The sequence below is a fragment of the Ranitomeya variabilis genome, chromosome 5 (assembly GCF_051348905.1).
Source record: "Ranitomeya variabilis isolate aRanVar5 chromosome 5, aRanVar5.hap1, whole genome shotgun sequence".
NCBI classification, from domain to species: domain Eukaryota; kingdom Metazoa; phylum Chordata; class Amphibia; order Anura; family Dendrobatidae; genus Ranitomeya; species Ranitomeya variabilis.
In genome coordinates, this window is record NC_135236.1 from 411766841 (window position 1) to 411788103 (window position 21263).

A 21263-nucleotide genomic window follows, 5' to 3' on the forward strand; every position below is an offset into this window, starting at 1 on the left:
TTTCAAAATCATTATCATTGCAGTCACTTTGTTCTTCACCATAATTAAGTTCTTAAAGAGAGTGTAGTTCATGAAAAACTGGTACTGGGATTTCAGGTGAATGAGGCACTGGACGTATAGCTGATGGTAGACTAGGATGCTTTATTTTATATTTATTTACTGGAATGATCTCTTGGCTCTCAGCAAACCATAAGTATAGCAAATGGCATCTTATTGCATGTTTCTTTCGTTCACATCACACATCAGAAAACTATCACCACACTGCTTGCACACCTTTTGAGGGGCTCAAGACTTATCTTGATCACCAAGTTTTACTTTGAAACATGCTTGCTCGACAAATGTGCTGATGTTCATCCTATAACTTGGAATGGTGAAACTGCCACAGATATAACAAAAGGAATCAGGGCTGTGTAGGCACTTACGACGAGAAATAGGAGGGACAGACAAGAACTTAAAGATATGAAATAAGGGTGTAAATAAAAGAACAAATTCTGCTGTCTTCTTGTATACCAACTTTCAGAATACATTTCACTATAGAGTGGAACACAACACTGTCTCATGTGTAACTGAATAACCTAGATAAATAACAACCTGTTGGTGGTCGCAAATGTTGTCCTCCACCCTTTCCCACTCGAGGGCGGTACGCTCTTGGCCAATAGTAGAGCAATACTGCTACCCTTGATCCAGCCTAGAGTAATCGCATTAACATAAGCTATAGAGAAAAAATCTGACATCATAGAAGAAAACTAACCGCAGCTTTGAAATCAGTAGAAAAATCGAACTCCACAAAATTATGTTCAAAATTGTTCTCCAGTGTGTACTAAGCCAAGGATGCTTATGTAGTGTCTCCTATAAGGCAGAAACTACATTAATCAGTTTTACTACACTGTACATTAAACTAGTTAGTAGAATTCTATTAGCATCCTTTCTCTAATTAAATGGGTTGTCCGAAACCTTAAGGTACCTTCACACTAAGCGACGCTGCAGCGATACAGACAACGATGCCGATCGCTGCAGCGTCGCTGTTTGGTCGCTGGAGAGCTGTCACACAGACAGCTTTCCAGCGACCAACGATGCCGAGGTCCCCGGGTAACCAGGGTAAACATCGGGTTGCTAAGCGCAGGGCCGCGCTTAGTAACCCGATGTTTACCCTGGTTACCAGTGTAAAAAAACAAACAGTACATACTCACCTTCGCGTCCCCCGGCGTCCGCTTCCTGCACTGACTGTGAGTGCCGGCCCTAACAGCAGAGCGGTGACGTCACCGCTGTGCTGTGCTTTCACTTTACGGCCGGCGCTCAGTCAGTGCAGGAAGCGGACGCCGGGGGACGCGAAGGTGAGTATGTACTGTTTGTTTTTTTACATTTTACACTGGTAACCAGGGTAAACATCGGGTTACTAAGCGCGGCCCTGTGCTTAGTAACCCGATATTTACCCTGGTTACCATTGTAAAACATCGCTGGTATCGTTGCTTTTGCTGTCAAACACAACGATACACGCCGATCTGACGACCAAATAAAGTTCTGAACTTTAACCAACGACCAGCGATATCACAGCGGGATCCTGATCGCTGCTGCCTGTCAAACTCAACGATATCGCTATCCAGGACGCTGCAACGTCACGGATCGCTAGCGATATCGTTTAGTGTGAAGGTACCTTTAGTCACACTTTAAGATCCTCTGATGCCATTGAAATTCTGCTGTAATTAATCTCACTTACTGCATGTTTAGATTCTGACACAATGATTTCATTATAATATTGCATGACTGTACCAGCAAAAAAATCCTAATTTGTATCTGATTCTATACACGTCCATTTGTTTCATTAACTACTTGTATCCCTGAAATAAGGATTCTGGAACATCCTTTCTCAGGTGAGACCATATGCTGCACAGGCTTTTCTCTGGCTGCATCAATCTCTATTTTAGTAACGTATTTGATTCATTTTTTTTTAACATACTTGGTTTTAGAGACAGAAGAAGGCAAAATCAAGGTAACTTTTAATTTTGGTCCATTGTCTGAGGCCATGTTTACCTGGTCAATATTTGGTCAGTATTTTACATCAGTATGTGTAAGCCAAAAACAGGAGTGGGACAATCAGAGGAAAAGTATAATAGAAACATATGCACCACTTCTGTATTTATCACCCATTCCTGGTTTTGGCTGATAGTGTGAACTTGGTCTAGATGTCATGATGACCTACTACTGAGACCCTAGTAGACAATGTTAAAGGGAAGCTATCATCAGAAAATGACCAATTTAAATCAGGTTTATGTTACATGTATTATTTTACATATCCCGATTTTAATAAAAGAAATACAGAAATTAGCAATTTTCACACAAGCCACTGGGGTTACTTTAAGCTCAGGCTGTCTGTCCTTTCAGGAATAATTTTCAGCAATATCCTTACCAGTGACAATAGGGGATGTCAGCGTCTGACTTGCTTCACCTCCTTTCACTATGAAATTTACACACACTCATTAGATGCTACAATACAAATTATAGTGTGTGTTCATTATATCCAATATACATGTGCATTCCATGAAACAACATGAGTCCAGATATATGCCCCAGTGACCAGTGTGAAGAGTGCAATATATCGTAATTAATTTTCATTTTTAGTGCAAAATGTGATATGCAAAAAAAAATGATAATAATAGTAATAATAATAATAATAATACTGTCTGATAACAGTTTCCCTTCTCTTTTATTTCCTACCATGGGGTAGGCAACAAATTAGATCTGGGAGGACACTTTGCTTTAGTGCATTAATATTATTTAATATTCTTTTATACCTGAGTAAGAAACAATTGTCTCTTCTGAGCAATGTGATCTCGTAATGACTGTCTTCTGAACTTGTTACCTAAGCAAAAATGTACTTATTATCAGAACTACAGAAAGCAAAATGATAGAAATACAAAGCAGGAGATGTATGAACAATGTTGACCTACAGTGGGTACAGAAAGTATTCAGACCCCTTTAAATTTTTCACTTTGTTTCATTGCAGCCATTTGGTAAATTTAAAAAAGTTAATTTTGTTTTCTCATTAATGTACACTCTGCACCCCATCTTGACTGAAAAAAAACAGAAATGTAGTAATTTTTGCAAATTTATTAAAAAGAAAAACTGAAACATCACATGATCATAATTATTCAGACCCTTTGCTCAGTAATGAGTAGGAGCACCCTTTTGAGCTAGTACAGCCATGAGTCTTCTTGGGAATGATGCAGCAAGTGTTTCACACCTGGATTTGGGGATCCTCTGCCATTATTCCTTGCAGATCCTCTCCAGTTCTGTTAGGTTGGATGGTGAACATTGGTGGACAGCCATTTTCAGGTCTCTCCAGAGATGCTCAATTGGGTTTAGGTCAGGGATCTGGCTGGTCCAGTAACCAGAATGGTTACAGAGTTGTTCTGAAGCCACTCCTTTGTTATTTTAGCTGTGTGCTTAGGGTCATTGTCTTGTTGGAAGGTGAACCTTCGGCCAAGTCTGAGGTCCAGAGCACTCTGGAAGAGGTTTTCATCCAGGATATCTCTGTACTTGGCCACATTCATGTTTCCTTCAATCACAACCAGTCGTTCTATCCCTGCAGCTGAAAAACACACCCATAGCATGATGCTGCCACCACCATGTTCCACTGTTGAGATTGTATTGGGCAGGTGATGAGCAGTGCCTGGTTTTCTCCACACATACCACTTAAAATTATCACCAAAAAGGTCTATCTTCGTCTCATCAGACCAGAGAATCTTATTTCTCATAGTCTGGGAGTCCTTCATGTGTTTTTTTTTAGTAAACTCTATGCAGGCTTTCATGTGTCTTGCACATGAGGAGAGGCTTCTGTTGGGCCACTCTGCCATAAAGGTCCGACTGGTGGAGAGCTGCAGTGATAGTTGACTTTGTGGAACTTTCTCCCATCTCCCAACTGCATTTCTGGAGCTCATCCACAGTGATCTTGGGGTTCTTCTTTACCTCTCTCACCAAGGCTCTTCTCCCACGATTGCTCAGTTTGGCTGGACGGCCAGGTCTAGGAAGACTTCTAGTGGTCCCAAACTTCTTCCATTTAAGGAGTATGGAGACCACTGTGCTCTTAGGAACCTTAAATAATACTGCAGAAATTCTGTTGTAACCTTGGCCAGATCTGTGCCTTGCCACAATTCTGTCTCTGAGCATCTTGGCCAGTTCCTTTGACCTCGTGATTTTCATTTGGTCTGACATGCACTGTGAGCTGTGAGGTCTTATATAGACAGGTGTGTGCCTTTCCAAATCAAGTCCTATCAGTTTAATTAAGCACAGCTGGCCTCCAATGAAGGAGTAGAACCATCTCAAGGAGGATCACAAGGAAATGGACAGCATTTGACTTAAATATGACTGCCTGAGCAAAGGGTCTGAATACTTATGATCATGTGATATTTCAGTTTTTCTTTTTTATTAAATTTACAAAAATTTCTACAATTCCGTTTTTTTCAGTCAAAATGGGGTGCAGAGTGTACATTAATATGAAAAAATGAACTTTTTTGAATTTACCAAATGGCTGCAATGAAACAAAGAGTAAAAAAATGTAAAGGGGTCTGAATACTTTCCATTCCCACTGTATATCAGAAACAAGTTTATTATGCCGCCCTTGGAATATTTCTTGTTATAAAAGAGGTGCAAACTCTGCTCCACACTGACCTGTCCTAACTAAACTCTGTAGGTGGAAATGGACTAATATGTCATATTTCAGAGCAACAAGCCATTCATCTGCCCATCTTTTTGATAGAAAAAAAAGAAAAAAAACAAAAGTATTAAAGGGGTTGTCCACTCTACCTTTATTTTAACAAATACGATGGGGATATGATTTGGTGTATCCTGTTATGAGCTGTGCATAGAAATGTTACCTGTCATTGTAATGTAATGAGGAAGACCTGGCTGCGGGCACCTGTATTGCGCCGGGTCCGGAACTGTCGAGGCTGAGTCCCAGGTTGTCCGGGGGAAAGAATAAGGAACCAGACAGACCTCTTCACCCGGAAGCAGGGGGCTTAGCAAACAGAAAAGCGCACGCCATGACGGACAGTTTCCTGCCAGCAGAGGCAGAGCAGGTGTGCGCACAGCGTGCTCCGGGTTCCAGGCAACAGCATTGCCACAGACTGCGGCTGACGCCCCACGAGCACTGCACTGGGACTGTGAGCAGAGACAGGGCCATGGACTCGATTAAGTTTGGGGCTGCGCTTGTGCATAGAAGCGTGGGCCGCGTGCAGGACCTGGCACTGCGATCCCCCTTGCTGACCAGCACATCAGAGACCTCACTTGATACTGGGGTTATTGCAACACCCTTGAATTGGGCTGCACTTGTTTATGAACTAGGGGCCCAACGGGTGAGACCAGAGACCACCCAGTGCCGCCAGAAGCCAGACATTGAGCTGAAGACATTTCATTGGCCGTTGCTGGAACTACACCCTCATCAGATCATCCGCGGCTGAGGAAGCCACAAACACGATAAGTCTATTGGGTGGACTGTTATCACGTTGTTGTAATTTATTTGCCCTATCATTTGCCATTTAACTGTTTATCTCCCTGCGAGGAGTATTCTCACTGTTAAATTAAATTTTTAACCCTTGCTCTGCCTTTCTTGCGACACTGCATCCCGCAACCTGCTTACAGTAATCCTGCCTCTGATTATCAGAAACATTGATGAAAGCTCTTCCTATTTTTAGGAAGTATAAATCTAAAAAAGCCCAAGTGTTAAAATTGCAAGAATGCTAATGTTGCTTTTTTTTCTTTTAATAAACATCATTGTAACGAAAAAAATGGTCAAAAAAATGTTTTAAAAATACATTTATTCAGCTATATTTTGGAGTGGAGTTAGGCCTTATGCATGCAGTACCTGTAGCCTACTTGTCTAGAAGTGACAAGGGACTGTGGGCATCTACCCGATCCTTCAAACTAGGGACACATAAGGATAACCACACCATTGAGGATAACCACACCAATTGACCCACACACAAATCTGGACCCAGCAAGTGTTTCCGATCAGCCATACTCTTGTATCTGGATTCCATCCTCCTTAAGTTATTATGAACACCTCGCCATACAGATGTAATAGAAGAGGAAAACTTTTCCTCCTCAGGTACCCAGGAAGAATGATTACTATTGAAATCGCAAAACTGAGGATGAAACCAATATGCCACAATAATGGGGACTTGCCAGTTGATTCTCAACAAAGATTAGTTACAACGAACTCTGCAAGGGGTAAATATGAAACCCACTCCTCTTGATTCTCGACACAAAGCACCTAAGATATGTCTCAAGATTTTGGTACACTCACTCAGTTTGCCCATTAGATTGTGGACGAAAGGCGGAAAATGAAAGATGAATTCCTAAATGAGCACAAAATGCATTCCAAAATTTAGATATAAATTGAACCTTCTCAGTTGGAATCCCATGCAATTTCAGGATCTCCTTAACAAAAATTTCTGCCAAAGTCTTGGCATTCGGTTATGCAAGTAGCATTGAAATGAGCTATCTTGCTGAATCTATCCACCATCACCAATATTACTGTGCTACCTGCTGACACGGGTAGATCAGAGATTAAATCTATTCTACAGACAAATGAGTCCATGGTCTACAGGGAATCACCAAAGGTTGAAGAGCCCTGGACAGACTAGTATCTGGGCAGCTACATACATCTTAGTACATTTTAAACCACCAAAAACAACGAGTAAGAAGATCTGTGGTGGCTTTGCTATCAGGATGTCCAGCCAGGACTGAATCGCAATGTTCACTTAAAATTGTGAGAAGGAGGTCCACAGGGATAAACTGCTGTAAAGCTTCTACATTTTTAGGACGATCCCAATTCAACACCTCCTGGACTTTCACAGGATCCATACAAAAGCTGGTGTCAGATAATATATACCCCAGAAAAGGAATGTCCTGAACAGTAAACATGTCTGACTTGACATAAAGTTTATGTTCCCTGAGTATTTGGAGGACCTGCCTGACATGTATCTGATGTGGCTCAAGGGTCGGCGAATAAATCATTATGTCATCCAGATACACTACCACAAATCTATCTGCCATGCAAACTAATTCCACGCAGCAATCTCCTGAAGAACTCTCCAACAGCCTACTCCAAACAATGAACGCTCTCCTTCAACTCCAAACCAGGTAGTAGTAACTATCACTGGCAAGGTCAAAAAGAAGGAGGAGGGTTCTTATACCTGAAGAGAGAAATGAACAGCTGATACAACCCAAGACAGAGAACTCCAGAAGTCCAACTAAGCATGCAGTCTAACTCTTGCAGCATCAGAGCAAAGAAAGCCAGAACTGCTAATAGGACGGTGAAGCCATTCTAACTATGGCAAGTGTATGTGTCACCAGATGCTGCGATCGGCTGACAGCACTCTGTCGCAGTATCCCCGTGACACTACTATGGCACTATGATGCACCAAAATGTAAATACACAGGTATAATATTTTTTATTTACTTATGGATTGTGTAAGAAACACAAATTGAGACATTCAGCAATATATTAATCAGACATTAAATATAAAATGTAGCAAATTATCAAAACATCTTACAACCTGGTGTAGAAGGAGTTGACTTTTGCTGATATTCTTTAAACAGTTGGAGTTCGTCGTTATCTTCATTTGATTTTGCATCAGCATCTAAACTATCTAATACAGAAAACGAAACCGATTTTGCCCTGGATGCGGATGTATGGCGAACGTTCAGGTCTGGGAAGATCTTCTTCTGAGTCTATATTGTAATCCAAAATACATAAAATTAAGCTACATTAATATATGGTTAATATTTAATAAATGTGTGCCACTTTATCAGGCTAATAGTCAAGACCCAAGCAACAAACTTTACTGTACTAAAATACAAACATTGCCAGATTTTATTCATATGATGAAATACCTCCTATTATTGAGACAATACACATCAAAAAGCTAATTAATAAAATTATAAGAAAGACTGCCATCTCCCCCAAAACTGGGTTGCAGCAAATAATTGTATTCCCCATAGTATTAAAGTTCTGTACAATCTTTTCTTCTACCTGTATGTTGTACTGTTTCTCTGTTATTCCTTCTAGATATTTATGTTTGGAGAGGTGTCCCTACAAACTGAAATGATTCTTAACCCCTTTACCTCCAAGGGTGGTTTGCACGTTAACCCCTTCATGACCCAGCCTATTTTGACCTTAATGACCTGGCCGTTTTTTGCAATTCTTACCAGTGTCCCTTTATGAGGTAATAACTCAGGAACGCTTCAACGGATCCTAGCGGTTCTGAGATTGTTTTTTCATGACATATTGGGCTTCATGTTAGTCATAAATTTAGGTCGATAATTTCTGAGTTTATTTGTGAAAAAAACGGAAATGTGGCGAAAATTTTGAAAATTTCGCAAATTTCACATTTTGAATTTTTATTCTGTTAAACCAGAGAGTTATGTGACACAAAATAGTAAATAAATAACATTTCCCACATGTCTACTTTACATCAGCACAATTTTGGAAACAAATTTTTTTTTTGCTAGGAAGTTATAAGGGTTCAAATTTGACCAGTGATTTCTCATTTTTACAACAAAATTTACAAAACCATTTTTTTTAGGGACCACCTCACATTTGAAGTCAGTTTGAGGGTTCTATTTGGCTGAAAATACCCAAAAGTGACACCATTCTAAAAGCTGCACCCCTCAAAACGTGCTCAAAACCACATTCAAGAAGTTAATTAACCCTTCAGGTGTTTCACAGCAGCAGAAGCAACATGGAAGGAAAAAATGAACATTTAACTTTTTAGTCACAAAAATAATCTTTTAGCAACAATTTTTTTATTTTCCCAAGGGTAAAAGGAGAAACTGGACTACAAACGTTGTTGTACAATTTGTCCTGAGTACAATGATACCTCATATGTGGGGGTAAACCACTGTTTGGGCGCACGGCAGGGGTCGGAAGGGAAGGAGGGCCATTTTACTTTTTGAATGAAAAATTGGCTCCAATCTTTAGCGGACACCATGTCGCGTTTGGAGAGCCCCCGTGTGCCTAAACATTGGAGCTCCCCCACAAGTGACCCCATTTTGGAAACTAGACCCCCCAAGGAACTTATCTAGAAGCATAGTGAGCACTTTAAACCCCAAGGTGCTTCACAAATTGATCTGTAAAAATGAAAAAGTACTTTTTTTTCACAAAAAAATTCATTTAGCCTCAATTTTTTCATTTTCACATGGGCAACAGGATAAAATGGATCCTAAAATTTGTTGGTCAATTTCTCCTGAGTACACCGATACCTCACATGTGGGGATAAACCACTGTTTGGGCACATGGTAAGGCTCGGAAGGGAAGGAGTGCCATTTGACTTTTTGAATGAAAAATTAGCTCCAATCGTTAGCGGACACCATGTCGCGTTTGGAGAGCCCCTGTGTGCCTAAACATTGGAGTTCCCCTACAAGTGACCCAATTTTGGAAACTAGACCCCCCAAGGAACTTATCTAGATGCATAGTGAGCGCTTTAAACCCCCAAGTGCTTCACAGAAGTTTATAACGCAGAGCCGTGAAAATAAAAAATAATTTTTCTTTCCTCAAAAATGATTTTTAGCCTGGAATTTTTTATTTTCCCAAGGGTAACAGGAGAAATTGGACCCCAAATGTTGTTTTCCAGTTTGTCCTGAGTACGATGATACCCCATATGTGGGGGTAAACTACTGTTTGGGCACACGGCAGGGCTCGGAAGGGAAGGCACGCCATTTGGCTTTTTGAATGGAAAATTAGCTCCAATCATTAGCAGACACCATGTCGCGTTTGGAGAGCCCCTGTGTGCCTAAACATTGGAGCTCCCCCACAAGTGACCCCATTTTGGAAACTAGACCTCCCAAGGAACTAATCTAGATGTGTGGTGAGCACTCTGAACCCCCAAGTGCTTCACAGAAGTTTATAACGCAGAGCCATGAAAATAAAAAAATAATTTTTCTTTTCTCAAAAATGATTTTTTAGCCCACAATTTTTTATTTTCCCAAGGGTAACAGGAGAAATTGGACCCCAAAAGTTGTTGTCCAGTTTCTCCTGAGTATGCTGATATCCCATATCTGGGGGTAAACCACTGTTTGGGCACACGTCGGGGTTCGGAAGGGAAGTAGTGACGTTTTGAAATGCAGACTTTGATGGAATGCTCTGCGGGCGTCACGTTGCGTTTGCAGAGCCCCTGATGTGCCTAAACAGTAGAAACTCCCCACAAGTGACCCCATTTTGGAAACTAGACCCCGAAGGGAACTTATCTAGATGTGTGGTGAGCACTTTGAACCCCCAAGTGATTCACAGAAGTTTATAACGCAGAGCCGTGAAAATAATAAATGTGTTCTCTTTCCTCAAAAATATTTTTTTAGCCCAGAATTTTTTAATTTTCCCAAGGGTAACAGGAGAAATTTGACCCCAAGAGTTGTTGCCCAGTTTCTCCTGAGTACGCTGATACCCCATATGTGGGGGTAAACCACTGTTTGGGCACATGCCGGGGCTCGGAAGGGAAGTAGTGACGTTTTGGAATGCAGACTTTGATGGAGTGGTCTGCGGGCGTCACATTCCATTTGCAGAGCCCCTGATGTGCCTAAACAGTAGAAACCCCCCACAAGTGACCCCATTTTGGAAACTAGACCCCCCAAGGAACTTATCTAGATGTGTGATGAGCACTTAGAACCCCCAAGTGCTTCATAGAAGTTTACAACGCAGAGCCGTGAAAATAAAAAATAATTTTTAATTCCTCAAAAATTATGTTTTAGCAAGCAATTTTTTATTTTTGCAAGGGTAACAGGAGAAATTGGACACCAATAGTTGTTGTCCAGTTTTTCCTGAGTACGCTGGTGCCCCATATGTGGGGGTAAACCACTGTTTCGGCACACGTCGGGGCTCGGAAGGGCAGCAGTGACGTTTTGAAATGCAGATTTTGATAGAATAGTCTGCGGGTGTCACGTTGCATTTGCAGAGCCCCTGATGTGCCTAAAGAGTAGAAACCCCCCACAAGTAACCCCATTCTGGAAACTAGACCCCCCCAAGGAACTTATCTAGATGTGTGGTGAGCACTTTGAACCCCCAAGTGCTTCACAGAAGTTTATAACGCAGTGCCGTGAAAATAAAATATAATTTTTCATTCCTCTAAAATTATGTTTTAGCAAGCAATTTTTTATTTTTGCAAGGGTAACAGGAGAAATTGGACCCCAATAATTGTTGCCCAGTTTGTCCTAAGTATGCTGGTACCCCATATGTGGGGGTTAACCACTGTTTGGGCGCACGTCGGGGCTCGGAAGGGAGGAAGCACCATTTGACTTTTTGAACGCAAGATTGGCTGGAATCAATGGTGGCGCCATGTTGCGTTTGGAGACCCCTGATGTGCCTAAACAGTGGAAACCCCTCAATTCTAACTCCAACACTAACCCCAACACACCCCAAACCCTAATCCCAACTCTAGATATAACCCTAACCCCAACACACCCCTAACCACAACCCTTACCCAACACACCCCTAACCCTAATCCCAACCCTAACCCTAATCCCAACCCTAACCACAACCCTAACCCCAACACACCCCTAACCATAACCCTAACCACAAGCCTAATCTTAACCCTATTTCCAACCCTAGCCCTAATTCCAACCCTAACCCTAAGGCTATGTGCCCACATTGCGGATTCGTGTGAGATTTTTCCGCACCATTTTTGAAAAATCTGCAGGTAAAAGGCACTGCGTTTTACCTGCGCATTTACCGCGGATTTCCAGTGTTTTTTGTGCGGATTTCACCTGCGGATTCCTATTGAGGAGCAGGTGTAAAACGGAATCAGCACAAAGAATTGACATGCTGCGGAAAATACAACAAAGCTTTTTCGCGCTGTATTTTCCGCACCATGGGCACAGCGGATTTGGTTTTCAATAGGTTTACATGGTACTGTAAACCTGATGGAAAACTGCTACGAATCCGCAGCGGCCAATCCGCTGCGGATCCGCAGCCAAATCCGCACCATGTGTGCACATAGCCTAATCTAACCCTAACTCCAGTTCTAACCCTAATTCTAACCCTAACCCAAGCCCTAACCCTAACCCTAGCCCTAACCCTAGCCCTATCCCTAACCCTAGCCCTAACCCTAACCCTAGCCCTAACCATAGTGGGGGAAGAAAATATATATATATATTTTCCTTATTTTTATTATTGTCCCTACCTATGGGGGTGATAAAGTGGGGGTTCATTTAATATTTTTTTTATTTTGATCACGTCCCTGCAGATCGAGTGAAAGGGTTAACTCCAATTTCACCCGATCTGCAGGGACAGGGAGATTGGTGCTTCAGCCCAGGGGGGGTGGCTTCACCCCCCATGGCTACGATCGCTCTGATTGGCTGTTGAAAGTGAAACAGCCAATCAGAGCGATTTGTAATATTTCACCTATGAAAATGGTGAAATATTACAATCCAGTCATGGTCGATGCTGCAATATCATCAGCCATGGCTGTAAAACCAAATCTGCCTCCCCCACAGCCACCGATCACCTCCCCAGTCCTCCTTTGTGGGGGTAAACCACTGTTTGTGTGCATGGCAGAGCTCAGAAGCGAAGGAGCGTCATTTGACTTTTCAATGCAAAATTGACTGGAATTGAGATGGGACGCCATGTTGCGTTTGGAGAGCCCCTGATGTGCCTAAACATTGAAACCCCCCACAAGTGACACCATTTTGGAAAGTAGACCCCCTAAGGAACTTATCTAGATGTGTGGTGAGCACTTTGACCCATTAAGTGATTCACAGAAGTTTATAATGCAGAGCCGTAAAAATAAAAAATCATATTTTTTCGCAAAAATGATCTTTTCACCCCCAATTTTTTATTTTCCCAAGGGTAAGAGAAGAAATTGGACCACAAAAGTTGTTGTACAATTTGTCCTGAGTACGCTGATACCCCATTTGTAGGGGTCAACCACTGTTTGGGCGCATGGGAGAGCTCGGAAGGGAAGGAGCGCCGTTTGACTTTTCAATTTAAAATTGGCAGGAATTGAGATGGGACGCCATGTTGGGTTTGGAGAGCCACTGATGTGCCTAAACATTGAAACCCCCCACAAGTGACACCATTTTGGAAAGTAGACCCCCTAAGGAACTCATCTAGATGTGTTGTGAGAGCTTTGAATCCCCAAGTTTTTCACTACAGTTCATAACGCAGAGCCGTGAAAATAAAAATTCATTTTTTTTCCACAAAAATTATTTTTTAGCCCCCAGTTTTGTATTTCCCCAAGGGTAACAGTTGAAATTAGACCATAAAAGTTGTTGTCCAATTTGTCCTGAGTATGCTGATACCCCATATGTGGGGGGGAACCACCGTTTGAGCGCATGGCAGAGCTCGGAAGGGAAGGAGCGTCATTTGGAATGCAGACTTAGATGGATTGGTCTGCAGGCATCACATTGCGTTTGCAGAGCCCCTAATGTACCTAAACAGTAGAAACCCCCCACAAGTGACCCCATATTGGAAACTAGACCCCCCAAGGAACTTACCTAGATGTGTTTTGAGAACTTTGAACCCCCAAGTGTTTCACTACAGTTTATAACGCAGAGCTGTGAAAATAAAAAATCTCTTTTTTACCACAAAAATTATTTTTTAGCCCCCAGTTTTGTATTTTCCCAAGGGTAACAGGAGAAATTGGACCTCAAAAGTTGTTGTCCAATGTGTCCGGAGTACGCTGATACCCCATATGTTGGGGCAAACCCCTGTTTGTGTGCACGGGAGAGCTCGGAAGGGAAGGAGCACTGTTTTACTTTTTCAACGCAGAATTGGCTGGAATTGAGATCGGACGCCATGTCGCGTTTGGAGAGCCCCTGATGTGCCTAAACAGTGGAAACCCCCCAATTATAACTGAAATCCTAATCCAAACACATCCCTAACCCTAATCCCAATGGTAACCCTAACCACACCCCTAACCCTGACACACCCCTAACCCTAATCCCAACCCTATTTCCAACCGTAAATGTAATCCAAACCCTAACCCTAACTTTAGCCCCAACCCTAACCCTAACTTTAGCCCCAACCCTAACCCTGACCCTTGCCCTAACCCTAGCCCTAACCCTAACCCTAGCCCTAACTCTAGCCCTAACCCTAGCCCTAACCCTAGCCCTAACCCTAACCCTAGCCCTAACCCTAGCCCTAACCTTAGCCCTAACCCTAGCCCTAACCCTAACCCTAAAGGGAAAATGGAAATAAATACATTTTTTAAATTTTGTTATTTTTCGCTAACTAAGGGGGTGATGAAGGGGGGTTTGATTTACTTTTATAGCAGGTTTTTTTAGCGTATTTTTATGATTGGCAGCTGTCACACACTGAAAGATGCTTTTTATTGCAAAAAATATTTTTTGGCTTACCACATTTTGAGAGCTATAATTTTTCCATATTTTGGTCCACAGAGTCATGTGAGGTCTTGTTTTTTGCAGGACGAGTTGACGTTTTTATTGGTAACATTTTCGGGCACATGACATTTTTTGATCGCCTTTTATTCCGATTTTTGTGAGGCAGAATGACCAAAAACCAGCTATTCATGAATTTCTTTTGGGGGGAAGCTTTTATACCGTTCCGCATTTGGTAAAATGGATAAAGTAGTTTTATTCTTCGGGTCAGTACGATTACAGTGATACCTCATTTATATCTTTTTTTATGTTTTGTCGCTTTTATACGATAAAAACTATTTTATAGAAAAAATAATTATTTTTGCATCGCTTTATTCTGAGGACTATAACTTTTTTATTTTTTCTTTGATGATGCTGTATGGCAGCTCGTTTTTTGCGGGACAAGATGACGTTTTCAGGGGTATCATGGTTATTTATATCTGTCTTTTTGATCGCGTGTTATTCCACTTTTTGTTTGGCGGTATGATAATAAAGCGTTGTTTTTTGTCTCGTTTTTTTTCTTTACGGTGTTCACTGAAGGGGTTAACTAGTGGTACAGTTTTATAGATTGGGTCGCTACAGATGCAGCGATACTAAATATGTGTACTTTTATTGTATTTTTTTATTTAGATAAAGAAATGTATTTATAGGAACAATATATTTTTTTGTTTTTTGCATTTTTTGGGGGAATTTTTTTACAATTTTTTTTACACATGTGAATATTTTTTTTTTTACTCTATAACATTGCCCCGGGGGGCATCATGTTATAGTGTAAGATCGCCGATCTGACACTTTGCTGTGCACTGTGTCAGATCGGCGATCTGACGTGCACAGCTCCTGGAGGCTTCCTGGCGCCTGCTCTGAGCAGGCGCAGTGAAGCCACCTCCCTGCAGGACCCGGATGCCGCGGCCATCTTGGATCTGGGCCTGCTGCAGCGAGGAGGAGTTAAGAGACCCTCGGAGCAACGCGATCACATCGCATTGCTCCGGGGGTCTCAGGGAAGCACGCAGGGAGCCCCCTCCCTGCTATACCGCCGGAACACTGCGATCATGTTTGTCCGTGACCACTCCTGGCACATAGTGCTGGATGTCAGCTGCGATAGTCAGCTGACACCCGGCCGCGATCAGCCGCGCTCCCCCCGTGAGCGCGGCCGATCGCTATGACGTACTATCCCGTCGAGGGTCAGATAAGCCCAAGTCACCTCGACGGGATAGTACGTCTAAGGTCAGAGAGGGGTTAATGGAGTTTTCCCACAAAGAAAAGTTAATTTTAATCAATAGATATTGGAATAATAATAACTTCCACAATTGGATGTGTTTAAATAACATGTTCCTGTGCTGAGATAATCTTATAAATGTGCCCTTGCTATGTACTGTGTAATGGCTGTGTCTAAGGGTACCGTTACACAAAACGATTTACCAACGATCACGACCAGCGATACGACCTGGCCGTGATCGTTGGTAAGTCGTTGTGTGGTCGCTGGGGAGCTGTCACAAAGACAGCTCTCCAGCGACCAATGATGCCGAAGTCCCCGGGTAACCAGGGTAAACATCGGGTTACTAAGCGCAGGGCCGCGCTTAGTAACCCGATGTTTACCCTGGTTACCATCGTAAATGTAAAAAAAAAAAAACCGTACATACTCACATTCCGGTGTCCGTCAGGTCCCTAGCCGTCTGCTTCCCGCACTGACTGAGTGCCGGCCGTAAAGTGAAAGCAGAGCACAGCGGTGATGTCACCGCTGTGCTCTGCTTTTACTTTCCGGCCGGCAGTTAGTCAGTGCGGGAAGCAGACGGCTAGGGACCTGACGGACACCGGAATGTGAGTATGTACGTTTTTTTTTTTTTACATTCACGATGGTAACCAGGGAAAACATCGGGTTACTAAGCGCGGCCCTGCGCTTAGTAACCCGATGTTTACCCTGGTTACAAGCGAACGCATCGCTGGATCGGTGTCACACACACCGATCCAGCGATGACAGCGGGAGATCCAGCGACGAAATAAAGTTCCAAACGATCTGCTACGACGTACGATTCTCAGCGGGGTCCCTGATCGCTGCTGCGTGTCAGACACAGCGATATCGTATGGATATCGCTGGAACGTCACGGATCGTACCTTCGTAGCGACAAAAGTGCCACTGTGAGACGGTACCCTAACCGTGCAGGGACATCGTCTGATCATACCACAGCTCCTGGGCAGGGCAGGAAGCAAAAGAGAGTATACAGACAGGGCAGCAGGGATCACAAATGATTCTTTCTTTGAGGTAAAACATTGTTTAACCCTTTTGCGCCTGGGCCGGTTTTCGCCTTCGTGACCAGGCCAATTTATTCAATTCTGACCACTGTCAGTTTATGAGGTAATAATTCTGGAACGCTTCAACATATCGCACTGATTGTGAGGTTGTTTTTTAGTGAAATATTGTACTTCATGATAGTGGTAAAATTTGTTCAATATGACTTGTGTTTATTTCTGAAAATATCAGAAATTTGGCAAAAGTTTTGAAAATTTTGCAATTTTAAAAACTTTTAATTTGTATGCCCTTAAACCAGAGAGTTATGGCATACAAAATAGTTAATAAATAACATTTCCCACATGTCTACTTTACATCAGCACAATTTTTGAATGTTTGAAACATCAACAAAATTTACTAAATAACCTTTTTGACAGACCACATCACATTTGAAGTTACTTTGAGGGGCCTATATGACAGAAAATTCCCAAAAGTGACACCATTCTAAAAACTGCACCTCTAAGGCCGGCGTCACACTCGGCGTAGGACAATACGGTCCGTATTTTACGGCCGTAATACGGCCGAAATACGGTGAAATGTTCCCAAAATAGTGATCCGTAGTCAGGGTGTGTCAGCGTATTTTGCGCATGGCATCCTCCGTATGTAATCCGTATGGCATCCGTACTGCGAGATTTTCGCGCAGGCTTGCAAAACCGACATCTAATGGATTTATGTGCTCAAATGTTCATTAAAACATATATACAGTATATATATATATATATATGTCATTGAGACACATATATATATATTCTGTATTTAGATTTCATTCAGCGCGATATCTGTGAACAGCCGGTAATTCAATTGCCGGCTTTTCATTTCTCCTGCACAAACCCGACAGGATATGAGACATGGTTTACATACAGTAAACCATCTCATATCCCCCCTTTTTTTGCATATTCCACACTACTAATGTTAGTAGTGTGTATGTGCAAAATTTCAGCGCTGTAGCTGCTGAAATAAAGGGTTAAATGGCGGAAAAAATTGGCGTGGGCTCCCGCGCAATTTTCTCCGCCAGAGCGGTAAAGCCAGTGACTGAGGGCAGATATTAATAGCCAGGAGAGGGTCCATGGTTATTGGCCCCCCTGTGGCTAAAAACATCTGCCCCCAGCCACCCCAGAAAAGGCACATCTGGAAGATGCGCCTATTCTGGCACTTGGCCACTCTCTTCCCACTCCCTGTAGCGGTGGGCTATGGGGTAATGAAGGGTTAATGCCACCTTGCTATTGGAAGGTGACATTAAGCCAGATTAATGATGGAGAGGCGTAAATTATGTCACCTATCCATTATTAATCCAATTGTAGGAAAGGGTTAAAAAACACACACACACATGATTGAAAAGTATTTTAATGAAATAAACACAGCGGTTGTTGTAATAATTTATTGTTCTCTCAAATCCATTTGCAGTCCCTCGCTTGGCAACATAATAAACGCACAAGATACATACCTTCTGGTGTACTGTCAGGTCCAACGATGTAATCCATCTGAAGGGGTTAACTAATATTACAAGCAGGAGCCCTGCTATAATGCAGCTGTGCTCCGTGCTTGTAATTCCCCTGCGAATGAATGAAATGTAGGTCATTGACCTACATTTCATTCATTCGCGGTGAGGCGCCCTCTGGTGGATGTTCTCATGAACTGCAGCCTGGGAACTTTTTCCCACGCTCCAGGTCATATGAGGACATCCACCAGAGGGCGCCTCACCGCGACTGAAGGAAATGTAGGTCAATGACCTACATTTCATTCATTCGCAGGGGAATTACAGGCACGGAGCACAGCTGCATTATAGCAGGGCTCCTGCCTGTAATATTAGTTAACCCCTTCAGATGGATTACATCGTTGGACCTGACAGTACACCAGAAGGTATGTATCTTGTGCGTTTATTATGTTGCCAAGCGAGGGACTGCAAATGGATTTGAGAGAACAATAAATTATTACAACAACCGCTGTGTTTATTTCATTAAAATACTTTTCAATCATGTGTGTGTGTGTTTTTTAACCCTTTCCTACAATTGGATTAATAATGGATAGGTGACATAATTGACGCCTCTCCATCATTAATCTGGCTTAATGTCACCTTCCAATAGCAAGGTGGCATTAACCCTTCATTACCCCATAGCCCACCGCTACAGGGAGTGGGAAGAGAGTGGCCAAGTGCCAGAATAGGCGCATCTTCCAGATGTGCCTTTTCTGGGGTGGCTGGGGGCAGATGTTTTTAGCCACGGGGGGGCCAATAACCATGGACCCTCTCCTGGCTATTAATATCTGCCCTCAGTCACTGGCTTTACCGCTCTGGCGGAGAAAATTGCGCGGGAGCCCACGCCAATTTTTTCCGCCATTTAACCCTTTATTTTAGCAGCTACAGCGCTGAAATTTTGCACATACACACTACTAACATTAGTAGTGTGGAATATGCAAAAAAAAGGGGGATATGAGATGGTTTACTGTATGTAAACCATGTCTCATATCCTGTCGGGTTTGTGCAGGAGAAATGAAAAGCCGGCAATTGAATTACCGACTTTTCACTAACAGCGCTGCGTATTTCTCGCAAGTCACACTGCTGGTCTGTGTGGAATCCGTATTTTTCTCGCCCCCATAGACTTTCATTGGCGATTTTTTTGCGCAGTACGCTGACAAACGCAGCATGCTGCGATTTTGTACGGCCGTAGAAAGCCGTATAATACTGAACCGTAATATACGGCTAATAGGAGCAGCCCTATTGAGAATAATTGTGCCGTATGTTATGCGAGTTTTACGGACGTAGTTTCTGCGCTCTTACGTCCGTAAAACTCGCCAGTGTGACGCCGGCCTAAATGTGCTCAAAACCACATTCAAGAAGTTTATTTACCTTTCAGGTGCTTCACAGGAATTAATACAATGTGGAAGCAAAAAATGAAAGTCTTACATTTTCCCACAAAAATGTTAATTTAGCAGCAATATTTTCATTTTCACAAGGGAAATAGGAGAAAGTGCACAAATAAAATTTGTTGTGTGATTTCTCCTGAATATGCCGATACCCCATATGTGGTAGAAAGCTACTCTTTGTGCGCACGACGGGACTAGGAAGGGAAGGAGAATCATTTGACTTTTGGAATGCAAAATTGGCTGGAATCGATAGCAGTCGCCATGTCATGTTTGGAGAGCCCCTGATGCGCCTAACCAGTGGAAACCCCCAACAAGTGACCCCATTTTGGAAGCTAGAACCCTCAAGGAATTTATCTAAGATGTCTGATGAGCACCTTAAACCCTCAGGAGCTTCACAGAATTTTATAACGTTGAGCCGTCGAAATAAAAAAAACAAACATTTTTACCACAAAAATTCTATTTTAACCCCTTAGTGACAGAGCCAATTTGGTACTTAATGACCGAGCCAATTTTTACAATTCTGACCAGTGTCACTTTAAGAGGTTATAACTCTGGAACGCTTTATCGGATCCCGCTGATTCTGAGATTGTTTTTTCGTGACATGTTGTACTTCAAGTTAGTGGTAACATTTCTTCGATATTACTTGCAATTATTTATGAAAAAAATGGAAATATGGTGAAAATTTTTAAAATTTAGCAATTTTCAAACTTTGTATTTTTATGCCCTTAAATCAGAGAGATATGTCACAAAAAATAGTTAATAAATAACATTTCTCACATGTCTACTTTACATCAGCACAATTTTGGAAACAATTTTTTTTTTTGTTAGGGAGTTATAAGGGTTAAAAGTTGACCAGCAATTTCTCATTTTTACAACACCATGTTTTTTTTAGGGACCACATCACCTTTGAAGTGATTTTGAGGGGTCTATATGATAGAAAATAACCAAGTGTGACACCATTCTAAAAACTGCACCCCTCAAGCTGCTCAAAACCACATTCAAGAAGTTTATTAACCCTTTACGTACTTCACAGGAACTAAAACAATGTGGAAGAAAAAAATGAACATTTAACTTTTTTTTGCAAACATTTTACTTCAGAACCATTTTTTTTAACTTTCACAAGTGTAAAAACAGAAATTTAACCACAAATTTTGTTGTGCAATTTTTCCTGAGTACGCCGATACCCCATATGTGGAGGTAAACCACTGTTTGGGTGCACCGCAGAGCTTGGAAGTGAAGGAGCACCGTTTGACTGTTTCAATGCAGAATTGGCTGGAATTGAGATCGGACGCCATGTCGCGTTTGGAGAGCCCCTAATGTGCCTAAACAGTGGAAACCCCCCACAAGTGACACCATTTTGGAAACTAGACCCCCCAAGGAACTTATCTAGATGTGTGGTGAGGCGCACTTTGAACCCCCAAGTGCTTCACAGAAGTTTATAACGTAGAGCCGTGAAAATAAAAAATCGCATTTGTTTTCACAAAAATGATTTTTTCGCCCACAAATTCTTATTTTCACAAGGGTAACAGGAGAAATTAGACCACAAAAGTTGTTGTGCAATTTCTCCTGAGTACGTCGATACCCCATATGTGGAGGTAAACCACTGTTTGGGCGCACCGCAGAGCTTGGAAGTGAAGGAGCACCGTTTGACTTTTTCAATGCAGAATTGGCTGGAATTGAGATCGGATGCCATGTCGCGTTTGGAGAGTCCCTGATGTGCCTAAACAGTGGAAACCCCCCACAAGTGATA

The 21263-nt window shown here is 42.3% G+C and overlaps 1 protein-coding gene across 2 annotated transcripts in view; it reads right to left on the bottom strand.

Annotated features, from left to right (window-relative positions):
- Positions 1–21263, bottom strand: part of CCDC38 (coiled-coil domain containing 38) — a 141635-nt gene that overhangs the window by 57411 nt on the left and 62961 nt on the right. The window contains exons 4-5 of one of the 2 annotated variants that reach the window (XM_077261071.1): positions 7557–7731; positions 2793–2860 (exon numbers count right to left, since the gene is read on the bottom strand). In XM_077261071.1, the coding sequence (XP_077117186.1) occupies positions 2793–2860; positions 7557–7731 (243 nt within the window). The remainder of the gene's footprint in view (positions 1–2792; positions 2861–7556; positions 7732–21263) is intronic. The other variant, XM_077261072.1, reaches the window with a different exon arrangement.